Consider the following 15,875-nt stretch of genomic DNA (forward strand, 5'->3'; position numbering starts at 1 on the left):
ACAAACGAAGCAGGATGTCTTCCACTCTTCCCTTTCCTCTCTAGAGCACCCACACGAGACGTTTCCTCCAGGGGCTTGCTCGCTTTTGTTCCAACTTTGGAGCAGAAGGTCTTCACTGGGGTGCGCGTGAGAACCACCTGGACACCAATGACCAGACTCGCTTGAGGCCAGTGAGATCAGAACCTTCAGGATGGGCCCAAGAAACTCCATTTCTTTTTTTTTTTTTTTCCTTTAAAATTTTTTTATTTTTAAGATTTTATGTATTCATTTGACAGAGAGAGAAACAGCCAGTGAGAGAGGGAACACAAGCAGGAGGAGTGGGAGAGAAAGAGGCAGGCTCCCAGCGGAAGAGCCTGACGTGGGGCTCGATCCCAGAACGCCAGGATCACGCCCTGAGCGGAAGGCGGACGCTTAACGACTGAGCCACCCAGGCGCCCCGTAACTCCATTTCTCATACACTCTCCAAATGCCTCTGCCACATCCCCTGGTTAACAATTAGAGTGTGCAACGCCTTCCCAGGAAAATGCACACAGACAGTAAGCTTAAGTACAATTGCAGTACCTACGCAGACCCCTCAAAGGCCTTCCACTGGCCGTCTCTGGTTGGTGAAGAGGCCCCGCCTCTCTGGCTTCATTATCATGGATTGGTCTGTAAGAGCCTGTTTTCGAGACACTTTCTGCAGCCTCAGACAGCCTCCCTGTCTCCAGTTACCAGGCCAGGTCACCCAGGCAGCCTACCTAGAGGCAGTGTGGTGTGGTGGGGCCTCCTGGTCAGGTTCCTTGGGCTGCAAACAGCAGAAACGAGCCCTGGCTGCCTCAACCAAAAAGGGAACCATTGGCTTATGGGATCCAGGAAGGGCTGAGCAGCCAGGGAGGGAAGGACAGGAGGCACTGCCTGCAGGAATGAACCAAACAGGACTCCCTCCCACCTGGCTCTTTGCCTCTATGGGCCTCTCACCAAAGACCAGCTTCCTTTTCCACAAGCAGGGAGACACGGCATCAACAGTGTCTAAGTTTTATTTCTCATCCACCAAAAAGTGATTGTCCTCAAACATGTTCTAGGCTCAAATCTGAAAGTCCTGGGGAGGGTTGTCTGTCCCTATCCAGGGCCAGGAACTAGGCCACATTGATCTGACATTGGCTTCCCACCCATCAAGGGTGGGAAGGGGGAATTCCTGGAGGAGGAGGTGGGTGGGTGGCCCCAGGTGTCTAGTCCATGGAGTCACAATGCCTAGACTTGAACCTGATTACATTGCCAACCAGCTCCTGACCTTGAAGCTTAAGCTCTCGAGCTGCTGCCTCCCCATTTGTGAGTTAAGGCTAAGAACCCAGACCTCAGAGGGGTGTTGTGTGGGTTAAGTGTGAAGGGACTGCAGGGCTGCAGCAGGGCACAGATGGCACAGCCCAGTGGGGTGATCGCAGGAGAGCTTCAGAAAGGGGCTATTTATAAAGACACGGGCAGGGTATAAGGAACCCCAAGGACAGCACAGCACCCCGTGGCTGGAACAGGAGTGCAGGGAGGCAGCGGTCACAAAAACCAGAGTAGAGAGGGCTTGGGGAGACTGCTGCCTCTCAGGGGTGACCCCGAAGGAAAGTCTAGAGGAGATGATACCACAGCCTCTCTCCTTCATCCCCAGTCTCTGGCCAGGGCTCCCCATAGACCTGACCCAACAAGGAGTCATAGCGCAGCTCCCAGTTCACGGCACAGGGTAGGAAAGGGTGCCGGACAAATCTGGAGGGCAAATGGAAGATGCCAGCACAGCCCCGGCACACAGTAGGCATGCATGTGTTTTTAAAGTATTCTCATTTTAAATAATGAAATACTGAACACATAGAGAATACCCATTGTGCCCACCATCCATATTTAACACAAATTAACATTTTGCCATATTTGCTTTATATTTTTTAAGTAAAATAACATTACAGTTAGAGCAAAAGTCCCTCTCACCCCACCCTTCCTTCCCTGTAGAGGCATCTACTCTCTTAGGACCGGTTTGTGTTATTCCTGCGCAGGCTTTTACATTTTACTGAATATATACTCATGTACAAACAAATATACTCTTGATTTGCCTGTTTTAAAATGTTTACAAAAAGGGCACCATGCCTCAATGTAAACACCCTTTTGTGCCTTACACTTTCCCTTCAGCGTCTGCTTGTAGGATTTAATCTGTACCGACACCTGCAGATCCAGTTTCTTCACTGTTTTCTGCTCCGCAGGTGTGTTGGATGCATAGCCCCGCCTCATTTATCCTTCTCCCTCCGGAGGGTCATGTAGATCGTTCCCGCTTTTTTGCTGTTACACACAGTGCGACGTTGAACATCCTTGTGCACGTGTGTCCTTGTGCATAAAGGCTGGAGTCTCCTGAGGGTAGATTCCTAGAATCGGAATCACCTCCTCGCAGAGGCACGGCATCTTCACCTTCACTCACCATTGCTAACTGCTTTCCAGATACTCCTAGGAGCCCTGAGCTAGCATTCCCATCCTCCCACGTCCTAGCTGACACTTGATCTGGTCAGGCTAATTAATTTTTTAAAATCTAATGAGGTTAAAGTGGGGTTTTTTCCTCATTTTTAGTGTGTAATTTGCATTCCCATTATCCCAGTAAGTTTAAGCACGTTTCCTTGTAGTGATTGGTCATGTGGGGTTCCTCTTCTGTGAATTTCCCATTTGTGTCCTTTACCCATTTTCTCTGTGTGGTTTGTCTCTCTCTTACTGATTACTTGAAATTCTTTATTTCAACATGAATCCTTTGCTGGCGATGTGGGTGACAGATCTCTTCTCCCAGACCACAACTTGCCTTTTCACATTTTTGCTGTCTTTTATTTGTTTGTTTTGGTGCAGAAATGTTTCATTGTAATGCAATCACACGTGTTCATTTTTTTAAGGTTTTATGTGTTTGAGAGAGAGCGTGCGCAAGCAGGGGTGGGGGAGAGGGAGAGGGAGAGGGAGAAGCAGGTACCCGCTGAGCAGGGAGTCCGATGTGGGGCTCGATCCCAGGACCCTGAGATCATGACCTGAGCTGAAGGCAGACGCTTAACGGACTGAGCCAGCCAAGTTCAATTTTTTTGTCCTTTAGGGTTTATGTTTTTTGTTTCTTCCCCCAAGGTCATAAAGATTGCTTTATTGTTTTTCCCCAGTAGTCTCACATTTTTGCTTTTCACATTCATGATGTGAATCCAGTTGTGTAATATAAGGTGGGAGGACTCTTAATTTCATCTTTCTCCACATGGAGCCCAGTGGTTCTAGCACCATATACTGAAAAGACCATCCCTTCCCCACTGACATGTAATGACACCACCATGATGAAGCAGATCTGGGCTCTCGTTCCTGATTTACTGAACTGTTTCTCTATCCCTGCCCCGGCACCAAACTGTGTGAATCACTATTGTTTTGTGTTTTGTTCTGATATCTGGTAGGGCAAGGCCTCTACTATTCTTAAGAACTGTCTTGGCTACATCGTCCCTTTATTCTTCCAACAGGATTTTAAGATCAGCTCAAACGGCCAGGTCAGGCAGTGTTTGAACACCATGCCACTGGCAGTTTCAAGCAAGGAAATGGCATGCCCAGCTTCTCATTTTTTCAGAAAGCTGTGCAGGGGTTGGATTTCAGAGGCTCAGACTGGAGGTAGAAGATAAAACGTGGGGACTCAGACCAAGCAGTGACATGAGTGATGAGTGCGAGGGGATGTACAGAATCTGGGGGGCCTTGGTGATTGTGTGTGGCAAGCGAAGAGGAGATAAGAAGAGAAGAGGCAAGTCACAGTCTGGGAAAAGCCGAGACGACCCCGCCTTCCAGGCCAGGTGGCTGAGTGTCCAGAGTTGGAAATATAGGAGGAGGTTCCAGGTTCAGCCTTCACTGAGCTGAACTTAGGATACCTTTTGTAAGTTCAGATGCAAGTGTCCTGGGTATATTGGTCTCAGGTTCAGAAAAGTATACATTTCAAAGTCATCGGCATATCTGGTGAGTTCAAATCAAATAAAAATCAGGAGCCAAAGAGGGAAGCCTGTGTAGAAAACACCAAAGTGAGAGCTTGTTGGAGGATAAGGAGCTCGTGGAAGAGACAGAGTGACGGTGATGAAGAGGCACAGGGAGAGGCAGGAGAGTGAGACCTCACGGACACCCAGGACATCCAGTGTTTTGAGAGGGACTGGTCACCAGCACTGGATGCCGAAGGACAGCGGGTGTTGGTTAGTTTCACAAAAAGGAGGTCAATGGAAATGTCACTGGGTATGGAAACCAGATTTCAGTGACTTAGAGATGGGCATGGGGGCAGAAGCAGAGCTATGAGGAGTACAGCCCTCTGAGGGGTGCGACTGGCCAGGAGGAAGACGGGGCCAGGGGACCTTAGTTCACAGAGAAGGGGAGACGAGGGTGTGTTTATAGGCTGGGGAAGGGGCCACAGAGAGAAGGGGAGGTGATGGCGTGACTTCTCAGATGGAGCAGGTAGAACTGGGAGGGGACAAGTCCTGAGTCCCAGGCCCAGCAGGGAGGTGCGTGTGGATGGGGCCACTGGCGGCAGTCACAAGGTGGGACCCGATAGCCACAGCTTCCTCACGGAAGTGGAGAGTAGCATTGCTTGCAAGGGAGAGGTCTACAAGCTGTGCCCGGGGCTTAAGGACAGAGGGATTGGTGGTGGGGTCGGGGGATCTGAAGGAGGAGGTGTGTGTGCTGTGGGATGTGGACAGGAGGCAGGGGCAAGCTGACAGCGGGGAGCGGGACATCCACGCCCCAGATGATGTGCTTTCCCCTGCCTCCCGAACCTTCCGGAGAACCAGAAGGGAGCTAGACTTTGTGCAGCGACAGGCTGGGATCAGGGCTCATATTTTAGACATGAAAATGCGGATGAGCCAGGCGCGCTGGAGGACAGGGAGTGCTTCGAGCCCTTGTGGATCTGCAGCGTCTCGTGGAGGATCCGAAGCTCTGGATGGATGTCACAGGCCCTCCAGGAAAGTTCCCCCTCGTGGTTTGGCGGCAACTCGTGGACTTGCTGTGTGTTTGATGTGTTCTGAAGGGAGCGGCCAGGCTCCTTTGCGGAAGCACCGGCTCCTGCTTCCAGCGTCTGTCCTGGGTAGCTAAGGCTAGACTAGCATCTGGGTCCCTCCCGTCAAGACCTTCCTTCCAAGCCACAGAAATAAAAGGGTACAATAGTGGTCGGGACCACGCCCCTCAAACGATAGCCATGGACATGGCCACACAAAGGATTCTGCCTCAGTCTCTGCATTCGGCACCCAGTGCGGTTTGTGGCCCCAGCCCCCCGGCTCTCATGACCTCCCCTTTACCCCATGGCTAGGGCTGGGGACAACACAGTAATAATTATCAGAATCAAACAAACAGGGGCGCCTGGGTGGCTCAGTCGGTTAAGTTTGCCTTCGGCTTGGCTCATGATCCCAGGGTCCTGGGATCGGGTGCTACATTGGGCTCCCTGCTTCTCCCCCTGCCTGCTGCTCCCCCTGCTTGCTGCTCCCCCTGCTTGTGCGCTTACTCTCTCTCTCTGACGAATAAATAAATAAAAATCTTAAAAAAAAAAAAAGAATCAGACAAGTAGGAGCGCTGTCTGTGAAACTCCATGTACATGACCTCGTGACCTCCCAGCCACCTGCAAGGTCAGCTGAGTTATTCCCACTTTTCGAATGAGGAAACCAAGGCTCAGGGATCAAGTTAAATAACCTGTCCAAAGTCACCAGGCAGTAACTGATAGGCCTGGGGTCTCAACCCCTGCTCCCTAGCCATGCCCTACCTCGGTAAATCCACTGCCTCCCCTGAGAAGCCCTCCATGACCTTTGGTTGAGTGAGTAGAGAACAGAAAGTGGCTACAGGGGCACAGGGCACAGGCACTGGACTCGGACTCAGAAGATACATTGTTAGGTCTCAATGCAGTTACCCAGCTGGGTGGCCCTGGATAAGTGTTGCCATGGGGAAACCAGGCCGGGCTGCCAACCCCATGCCCGCCTCCCACCTCCATCTGCACATTCACAGTATTAGCCAGTGGCGCTGCCTGGTCAGGGGGTACCGTGTATAGCACGACACCAGCCATCTTAACAGGTCAGAGGCTTGTTATCCTGCCAGTGAGGAGTCAGCGTCTCATGAGTAGAAAGCCATGAGGCTGCTGTGAACCTTGCCCTGCATATGACCGCTGGGCCTGGTGCCTTACCCGACCTGGGGCCATCTTCTCTGAGCCTCCCCAGCCCAGCCCCTACCGTCACTCTCTCTGCTCTGTTCGCAGGCCCCTCCGCTGGCTCCAGCTCTGCAAGGTTCAGCCGGCGACCCACCTGTCCTGATGCATCTGTTGCTGGCAGCCTCCCCACACCCCCTGTCCCGAGACACAGGAAGAGCCACAGCCTGGGAAACAAGTGGGTGACTGAGCAGCCCCCCCCCGGCCCCGCCCCCACTGTGGGCTCCAGACTGGGCTGAGCATGGGGCATGGGCTTGCCCACTGGGGGGCTCTCTTATCCATCTGATGAGTGCTCTCGGTATCCCTGGCTGGTGTGCCCTCCTCAGGCTGGCACGGGCTCAGGAGGAGTTGGAGGGAGGGCAGCTGTAACAGCACAGCCTGAGTACTGGTGGTGGGTATCACTTGTTCAGGAGCCAACGGAGGGAAGCATGCAGGGAAGTGCAGGGAAGCAATGGTGGGATTCCAGAAAGTTTACCCAAGCTTGGTTAGTGCCTCCCTAACGGAAAACTCCAGAGTCCAGTGGACACTGTGACTGTCATCCAGGACATCACTGAGTGTCTCAAGGCACCTGCCAGTGTTGGGGCTCAGAGTCTCTGCTTGCCAGTTGTTTCAGAAAGCCTGCAGAGTGGTGAACCTGCCGCTGGTTTGCCCGGCCTTACGGGACTGACAGCTGGAGGGCATGTGTGGACCTCATGATGGCCGGGGCAGCCATGCCTGTGTCCCTGGGGTGTGGGGCACAGACTCTTGAATGGCTGGGTCTGTCCTTCTCTGTTCTTCCCTACCCTCCATCCCTCTCTCCCTTCCTTCCTTCCTTCCTTCCTTCCTTCCTTCCTTCCTTCCTTCCTTCCACCACTAAGACATGAGCCTCAGCCAGCTCACGCTGGCCCTGGAGTCACTCACAGGCTAGAGGGGGAAAGGGTTGCTCTCTGAGTGTGTAGGGCTTGCTCTGTCACGTGCCTGTCAAGTGTTATGTCACTGAGCCCCTGCAGGCCTCCGAGGTAGGTGCTATATTAAATACATTGTAAGAAGGAGTCCTGTGAGGTTCAACGGGGTGAAGTACCTTGCTGTGGTGAGTAAGGTTGGAACAAGGATTTGGACCAGATGTGTGCCCCAGAACCAGGCGAGCTGCCCACAGGGTCGTGCTGCCCCTTCCCTTGTGTGGCTCCATCATCCACAAGCACTGTCCGCTCACTTGAGCCTTGTCGTCATCCTGAGAGACGCAGGGAGAGTATCGTTAGTCCCCATTTGACAGATGGAGAAACTGAGGCTCAGAGAGAGAATGTGACTTGCCCAAGGTCATGCCGTGAGCTAGGGCAGAGCCCGGACTTGTCCCGTGGTTCTTCGGCTGCACCGTCTGCTCAGGAGCCCGGGGCAGGTGAACTCGCTGTTACCCACAGATAAGGAGCTTCGCCTTCTTTCTTCCTTTCCGTTTTCCAGTATGATGTGTCAGTTGAGTGTAGTTGAGAGTAAAAGTGCGACATTCCCATCGGAGAAAGCGAGGCACCTGCTGGACGACAGTGTCCTAGAGTCCCGCAGCCCCCGCAGGGGCCTCGCCCTCACCTCCTCCTCTGCCGTCACCAATGGACTCTCCCTAGGTAAGCGTCTCCGGCCTGCACACGACAGCGGGCGGGCCACAGTCCGGTGTGTGCTCCGTGTCTGTCTCTGTCACTGTGCAGCGCCCGGTGGCCCCCCACCCCCTGCAGAAGCGGCTCCCTACAGGCGTGGCCAGAGCCAAGGAGGCCTCTGCTTCCTGGTCTCCTGGGCCTCACCAAGTGCCCTGAGCGCGGCAGGCAGGTGGAAGGAGCCGCCGGACGCACGCCTGAGACCTGCTGTCATTGGTTGGTAGCTGCCAAAGCCCAGCTGCTGCCCCCGTGGGGCTTCCGTCCTGGGGGGCCATGAGCCCCAGGGTGCAGAGCCAAGTAGGGAAAGCTGCCTGGGGACAGCAGCTAGGCGGGCCACCGGGTTCTTCCTGTGTACTTGTCTTCACACTGGAAAGGCAGAGTTAGGATGAAAAATTGATCTTCAGGGATAAAATTGCATGTGTGAACTTCAGCCAGAAATGGTATTTATGTCCATGGAAGGAACAGAAACCGAATCGCTGAGGCCAGGATGGAGAGAGGTTGGAGTCAGAGCCGAGGACATTGTTGCGCTCTGGTCCCAGGCCCGTCCCCCTGCGGCGCCCAGGTCACCTGTCATTACTACCAACAGACAAGTACACTGTCCACTGGCTGTGCCCGTTCAGTGTGCCTGTGCTTCCGTAGTCTATGTGTCTGTGTGTCTGTCTGCTTCCCTTAACAGGGAGCCCTCCCAGGGCTGGTGGTGGCTTAGACAGTTGCCTGGCCCGGGAGTTTGATCTGGTGAGGTCTGCCGGGGGGGGGGCCTGAGCCCCGGAAGGAAGTGGGAGGAAGGGGAAGAGTGGGAATCCCAGGTCCCACGTCCCTGTGAAATAAGGCCGGTCTCTGAGGCAGTATCACTGGGGGCAGCTGTCTCCCACCCCCAGAAAGGCTCGGACACGCAAGGTCTGTGTCTGCCTCCTGGCCTGGGACGAAGTCATCCTCATTGGACCCAGTCGGGTTTACAGTAGCTCAGGACAGTGCAGCCCGTGGTTCATAGGTGTCAGTATGTTGGGGAGGAGAATTCTGGGGTATGTCGGGGAAAGGCTGTGTTGAACCAGGTAAGGAGGTCTGTTCTCAGAGACTTGAGTAGGCTAATGGGCATTATTGATCTCCAGACAGGCAGTAGAGTCTGCAGGTTCTCCCAGTCTGGTCACAGAACCCTTTTCCTGAAGTGTCCTGGAATGGGGTAGGGGTGGGGAGGAGCTTCCAGGGAACCAGTCTGAGAAACGCCAGCCCCAGAGCCTTCATCTGGGCAGCAGCAGGACAGCTATTTTACATCCAGGAAACTTTCTGAGCTGTGCCTGAGCCCAGGCCTTGACTCAGAAAATGGAGTCAGGCACAACACTGTCCAGTATCCAGACAGGGGATCACCAGGCGGTTTGGTTCTTGGCTCCCCTTCTTGGAAAACTGAGGTGTTTTTTCTGTATGGACCTGAGAGCCCGGGAGCAAGCTGCCATGTGTGCATGTGCCCCATTTGGAGCCCTCGCCACCCAGTGACTCCCGAGGGGCCTGAGACCTCCTCCCTCCCCCTCTCCCCCTGCCCAGGGTTGGTGCCAGCAGGCAGCCCCGGCAGAGTGCCGAAGCGAGGCACCTCCAAGGTCTGAGGGGGAGCACAAAGGACTCGGCAGCATGCAGTGACAGGTGTCCTTGTGGCCAGAGCCAGGCCTTGGAGGGCAGGTGTCCCAGTCCGCCCCAGAGGGCAGCCGGGGAAGGTGGAGCTTCTCTCCTGTGTCTGCTGGCCGGGAGGTGAAGGGCCACTTCCTCAAGGCTTCTGTCTCATGCCAGGCAGCTGCTGTGACAGTCCTGGCCCTTGGGAGTAGAAGGGCTCATTTGGCCTCTGTCCTCACTAGGTGAGGCTTGCTCTAGCACTGGTTTCACTTGGGCCGGGAGGGAGGCAGTGGTAGGGCCAGGCCAGGCCACCACAGAGGCCAAGGCGCACAGAGCCTGGTGGGCCAGTGCACAGGCAGCCGCAGCCTTCGGGGGGCAGTGGGAAAGGAATGGAGGACCTACCCGGGAGCAGGGGGTGGGGCGAGCTGTTTGGACCCTCCCAGGAGAGCGAGTCAGAAATAGCAGCAGCAAAACCCTGAGTCACACGGATGCCCACAGGGTCAGAAAGCTGTTTCTCCGGCACTTCTGCGGAGCTCAGGGACCTGGGCCTGCTGACCCAAGAGAACAGACTCCTCTGGGTTGGCCCCTCTTCTGTGAGGCTGCCACACTCATTGATCTGTGTTCCTTTTCCAGGCAGTAGTGAGAGCTCAGAGTTTAGTGAAGAGATGTCTTCAGGGCTGGAAAGGTGAGTGTGGCCTCAGCTCAGCCTCCCTCCCAGGGTGGCGCTCAGGGCTCCGGGCAGGGACCAGCCCCACCCCCACCCCCACCGCCCCTCGCTGGCCCAGCCTGGGGAGGCTGCTCTGTGGCTCCTCAGGTCAGCTCAGCCCAGGGGCAGGGCCTACTCGGAGTGGGGGGTGGAAGAGCAGGGAGGGTGTGGGGTGGGGGTCCCGGCCCCATGCTCTGAGCAGCCCCACTCATCATCCCGTCCAGAGCTAGCCCAGGAGCCTGAGGCCAGCACCTCTTCCTCAGGCCGAGCTGCCGAGGAGACCTGCAAGCAGATTTGGTCTAACATGTGGGTTCTCAAAACCGGAAGCCTAAGCTGGGCCTGGTGTGGAGATGGGCACGTGGCTCCGCCTGGTGGGGTCTGAGAGTGTTACACCCGCATGGCCTCAAGCCTTGGGCTGACATGCAGCCTGCTGGGCACTGTGACAGTGAAGCGGATCCCAGCCCGGGGTTTGGCTTCCTGTGGTGAGGCCTTCCGACCCCGGAACGGGGCCTCCTGCTCAGGAGTCCACCCACTGCATCTACTCCAAGAGCTGATGCTTTCTTTGTGCCAGGCGCCGGGTGGGCTCTGGGAAGACAGACTCTGAGCAGGGAGCTCCCGTAGCTGCGGTGCCACCAAAGGTGAACGGGCATCCTGGCGACTCGAGGTGTAAAGGGAGGCGGACTGCTGCAGAGAGCAGATGTGCACTGCCCTTCGGAGTAGCCCCTCCAGCAACGTGCAGGGCCGTGTGCACACCCAGTTACGTACGCTGTACACACGCACACACGTACTCAGTCTCCCACTTGCATGTGCACACATTTCCCAAGAAATGCCACATGTGCGCACAGTCGTGCACTTGTGTACGCACACGTACGTGGGTACACATACATACACACGTGTACATTCACACACAGCTCACACATACGCAGCTCACACTTGCACGCGCACACACACACATGCTCTTGCTCGCTCTCTGTCTGTCTATCTCTCTCCCCCACTCCTCACTTCTCCTCTGGTGCTGAAGCCTCCTGTCTCATCAATCCCCATAATCATTAAATGGCCAGAGAGGAGATGAACCCCCCCAGCAAGTCCTCACAGGGCAGAGGGACGTTAAGTGATAAGTCATAAGTGACCTTCGTTGAGCATTCCGTGTGCGCCAGGCACTGTCTTGGCCTCACCGAATCCTGAAGCACTTCTGCACAGTGGCTACTCATAGTGTCCCCATTTTACACCTGTGGACAGCAAGGCTCAGAGAGGTGAAGTGACTTGTCCTGCTTCACATTCCTCTGGTCGGGCGGAGCTGACCCAAATCCACATCTTCCTGACGCTGAGCCCACCTCTTCACCGCTCTGCTCCTGGCCTCGTCCAGAGGGCCACTGTGACAGCTACAGGGACTGGCCCCATGTCGATTGGTCAGTCTTTCTGTCTTTGTGAAAGCCCAGGTGGAGGGCTGGAAAGGGGAGAAACAACGCCCTGAGCCCTTAGAACCCACTCCCTCTGTCCCTGCTGTAGGACTCCTGGAGGGGTATTTGCTCTGTTCTTGCTTGGGTTGCTCAGGCTAGTGGGCCCCACTGCCTGCGCCCTGGGGCCAGCCCAGCAGTGGACATGAGAACTGGACAGGCTCCAGGGTAGACTCCAGATCTGATGAGCAGAACTCCGACTTGTGTCAGCATCAGTCAGGGGGCTTCTAGGGAGATCCGGACAAAAGGCCTTATAAGCAAGCCAGTGTCCCCTGGCCACAGGCCAGTGAGGGGACACTGAGTGGGAAACTTTTGCAGGCATGGTCTCAGGATCCAGACCTGAGCTTACTCACTGGTTCATTCATTCCCTCGTTCCCTCATTCATTCAATCAGTGGCTGTTTATTAAGCCACTGCGTCCTGCTAGTCTCTGAGGGCAGCAAATACAGCTCCTGATGAACGCCCATGACCCAGACCAGAGCCACCAGGGAGGAAGACAGTGAGAGGGTTCCCGCCCCCGTAGAGGATGCTGTACTTAATCAGGGGCGAACCCTGTAAGATACACCATTCCTCTTTTCTCTCTTCCACTTTGAATTTGGCATTTGATTTACTATCCATTGGAATGTCCATAGTAGGTGCTTTTTGGGTGGGACCTCCTGCAAGAGCTTGTCTCCCAGCTGGCCCACCCATGCAGATGCTCAGCCCTGCCTCCAGCAGCTTGCAGGGAGAACGTCCTGCTTCTCATTGTCTGGGGACCTAGCTCTAGGATCCTAACCCGAGGAGGGGAGCAGGAGGCCACCTGCTTTGGAAGATGCCTGTGGGGCGAGGATGAGCCCTCTAGTCCTCTCTGAGACCCAAGCTGCACCCTGGCTTCCAGCTCCCGTGGCCTGGCCTCCAGTCGACATTTCCATCTTGCACTAGCCTCTTTCCATGTCTACCAGAAAGAATCCACTCCCTCAAATGCATGTGAGCATTCGAGACTTTCCTGAAGAGCCCACAGGAGAGCTGGAGGGGAGGGTTTGCCTCCCAGTCTTTGAAAACCTCTGTTAAATGCCACTCTTTCCCACACAACTCAGGGACCACATTCACTGTGCCACCTGGGCCTCCCTGCCCCACCTTCACCCACACAGTGCTCAGCCCCACTGGGGCCTCCCTTCATGCCCAGGCCACTTTGCTCCTGCTCTACAAAGGGGAGCAGATTCTGTCTCTCTGGAAGCCACGGCCACCCCGCCTGGGCCCAGAGGCCAGTGTCTGCCCTGAAAGAGCTTTCAGAACACTTTTCAGTAAAGCGGAGCTTCCCTTCTTGGAGACCCCGCCAGCTGGTCCTGACCGATGCTGGAAGAACACAGCTGTCTCTATACCTTTACACTTGCACGGGCAGACAGTGATCTCAGAGCCACAGCCAATGGTGCAGTAGAGGGCTGCCCCCCCTCCCAGAGGAATGAGGTGTGAGAGAAGAAGAGGTCCTGGCTCCTCCAGTCCCCAGAGGCCAGGCTAGGGCAGGGCAGTACCTTGCCCCACAGCCCTGAAGCTTAGGGGCCATAACCTTCAACTGACTTGTCCCCCAGGCCCTTGGACCTGGTAACAAGCTTGACCCAGGTCAGGAAGAGAAATGGAGCCAAATACTACCAGCATGAAGGACAGGGAGGTCCCAGGCCAGTGACACCTGCTACCAGCACACACCCCTCCAGTGGTCTGCAGGCACATCTTAATCACCCTTTATGCCACTGTGACCAGGGGGGCAGGAGGGTTCCCGTTGTCTGACAGAGCGCGGGGTCATTTGGCCTTGTCTTGGAAGTTTGCCTTCCCTGGGATCACACACAGGGACATTTCAGCCTGGCAGCCCAAAGGCAGTGCTTGAGTGGCAGCCAGAGCTTAGGTGGCTCCCAGTGCTCTCCTCAAGTGGCCAGCCTTAACGGGCACCCATGATGGAGCCCACAGGAGTCCTCGGGACCTTTTGTGCTGCTCTCTGTGGGAGCGGGCCTGGCGGAGGGATGGCAGCCCCACTGACCCTGTGCTTGGAGGGACTGTGCATCGAGGGCTTGGGGCAGGGTGGGGGGGAGGGAAGTGGCCCTCTTGCTGCCGCTGTCATCTTGCTGTCCCTTCATCCATCTCAGCCTCAGCAAGGCCACAGGGCCTGTGGGTGGAGGAGGGGCGGGAACAGACTAGCTGTGAGGTGGCCAGACCAGGGAGGAGTAGGTTCGGCTGCTCTAAAGACCCTCCCCTGTCTTCGGGGCCCAGAATGAGAACAGAGTGGTGGTCCTGGGTCAGCGCCCTCCACAACTGGAGGCCAGAGTCACTGGGACGGGGGGAGGGTGGGCCCCCTCCTCTCTTAAAACTACCTCATGTCCCAACCTGTACCTTTCTCACCCCAGTGTCCTGGGTTGAGGACAAAGTGGAAGGAGGACCCCGTATCGCACTGTGCTTTCCCAGGGAAAGAAGGCAGGCGGCCCTGAAAAGGCATTTTCAACATGTACTTAATTAACTGGAAAGTAGGACTGTGGACACTGCCCTCGGCTAGCCTCGAGCAAACCTCGGGCTTCTCGGAAATTCAAGAGGGAAGGGAGTATTTTAGTCAGGCCCATCAGCAAGAGCTGACAGGTGCTTCTTTTTATGCCTGATTTTCACTAAAGTGAGAATAAATATATTAGCCTGAGAGTTAATAATTTTAAATGAAGTTTTTAAAAATAGGAACAAAATGGATGATAGAGGTGAACATATATGTATATACAAAAATATGTAATGTCACTCATCTCAGTTCTGAGTTCTAGGGCCACTGAATGAATTTCTTTCCTTCATTTTTTCCCCTGTATTCTCCAGATCTGCCACAATGGGTACATGTTTCTTATACACCCAGAAAAAAAAAAATAACATTAAAAAAAAAAGGAGTTAATCAGAAACCTTTACTGATTGGTTTTCAAGAGGTAACACATGAAAGTATGTCACAGATTTGTCACAAAACCCTCGGCCATCCGTCTTCTCTAGTCCGACATCAGCCACGTGTGAGGAAGGGCACTCTCGCATGAGACAGGCTGGAAGCACAGGTGGTGCAAAGGCAAGGAGGCAGAGGGGTCCTTGGGGCATGGGAGAGGCCGTGTGACAACCCTCTATGAAGCAGAGCTGTTTCTCCTTCCTTCCCGAGAGGCGAGGGATACGGGAGCTAGTCGCAGCTCGTGCTCGGGCTGGGAGACAGAACAAATCGATGATGCCAGGTCCACAGAGGGTCTTGAAGTTGTGCGGCACTCCATGGGAGTGTCCAGCGCAGTGACCCGAGTCAGACTGCGGGGTCAGGGGTGGCTTCCGGTAGAGGCAATGGTTGAGCAGAAGCCCAGGGACATTGGTGAAGAGGACTGCAGCGGGCCCTCGAGAGGGGTCCTGGGATCTGGGGAGGCTGCAAGGCCTGAGTCGTGTGCCAGGATGAGAGGGGTGGCCCGGGGGTGCTCCATGTGGCTCTTCAAACTCACGGCAGGAGAGGCGGACTCGTGACGTGTCCTGATCTCCGAAGCTCTCAGTGTGCCTCTGCATGGAAAGATCACGGTCTGGCTTCCTGATGCTGCCAGCAGCGCTGGGGAGGGGCCTGGGGTCAGGACGGCTTGCTCGCAGTGACCTTGGGCCTGTCTCTCAACCTCTGAGCCTCCGCTGTACAGCGAGGATGCTCCCAGGAAATGCTTAGCACAGAGGTGGAGCTGCTCCGTTGGGTACTTGGACATTCTCACGAGTTTCCCTCAGTGGGTACGCCTTGCCAGCAAGCAGGGGACACAGGGTCTCAGGCTGGGTGGGGTGAAGAGGAACGTCCCCGAATGGCAGTGCAGCCGTCATGGGGCGGATGAGCTACCCCGAAGGCAAGTGTCCACCAGCCGTGGTTGGCCTCCAGGCTGACGCCGAACTGTGGGGAGGACCCGTTGAGGAGGCTGCTCAGGCCGTCGGCCCCGCGAGTGCCCTAGGGCGGCGAGGAGGTTGGGTGATGCAGTGTTTCCTGCGCGTGAGGTTTGCTTGTTCTTAGCCGGCGAGATCTTCCAACGTCCTTAGGGGGATCCCAGGAAAGGAGAGTCGCGCCCGCGGATTGCCAAGCCTGCTGCCCCCAAATCAGAGCTTTTAAAGACACGCTTGTCCTTTCTTGAGACCATCATGGGACTCTGGCAGATGGCCCAGGTTTGCCAGGGTGCAGAGGCACCTCCCGAGCCCCAAAGCACAGCATCTCAAGAGGGGGGGGCTGTTCTGGAGGCAATCTGGGCGGTGAGGGGTCCCTTTACTGAAGTGCCACATGAGAGCGGCTGTTTTCAGGGTGACTTTCACAGAGGGTCTCGCTGCCTTCCTC

The 15,875-nt window shown here is 55.5% G+C and overlaps 1 protein-coding gene across 5 annotated transcripts in view; it reads left to right on the top strand.

Moving 5' to 3' along the window:
- Positions 1 to 15,875, top strand: part of RALGPS1 (Ral GEF with PH domain and SH3 binding motif 1) — a 252,288-nt gene that overhangs the window by 215,398 nt on the left and 21,015 nt on the right. For 4 of the 5 annotated variants that reach the window (XM_040631909.1, XM_008698752.2, XM_040631910.1 and 1 more), the window contains one exon: positions 6,224 to 6,350. In XM_040631909.1, the coding sequence (XP_040487843.1) occupies positions 6,224 to 6,350 (127 nt within the window). Of the gene's footprint in view, positions 1 to 6,223; positions 6,351 to 7,609; positions 7,768 to 10,029; positions 10,082 to 15,875 lie in introns of all 5 variants that reach the window. The other variant, XM_008698750.2, reaches the window with a different exon arrangement.

The sequence above is a fragment of the Ursus maritimus genome, unplaced genomic scaffold (genome assembly GCF_017311325.1).
Source record: "Ursus maritimus isolate PB19 unplaced genomic scaffold, ASM1731132v1 scaffold_17, whole genome shotgun sequence".
NCBI classification, from domain to species: domain Eukaryota; kingdom Metazoa; phylum Chordata; class Mammalia; order Carnivora; family Ursidae; genus Ursus; species Ursus maritimus.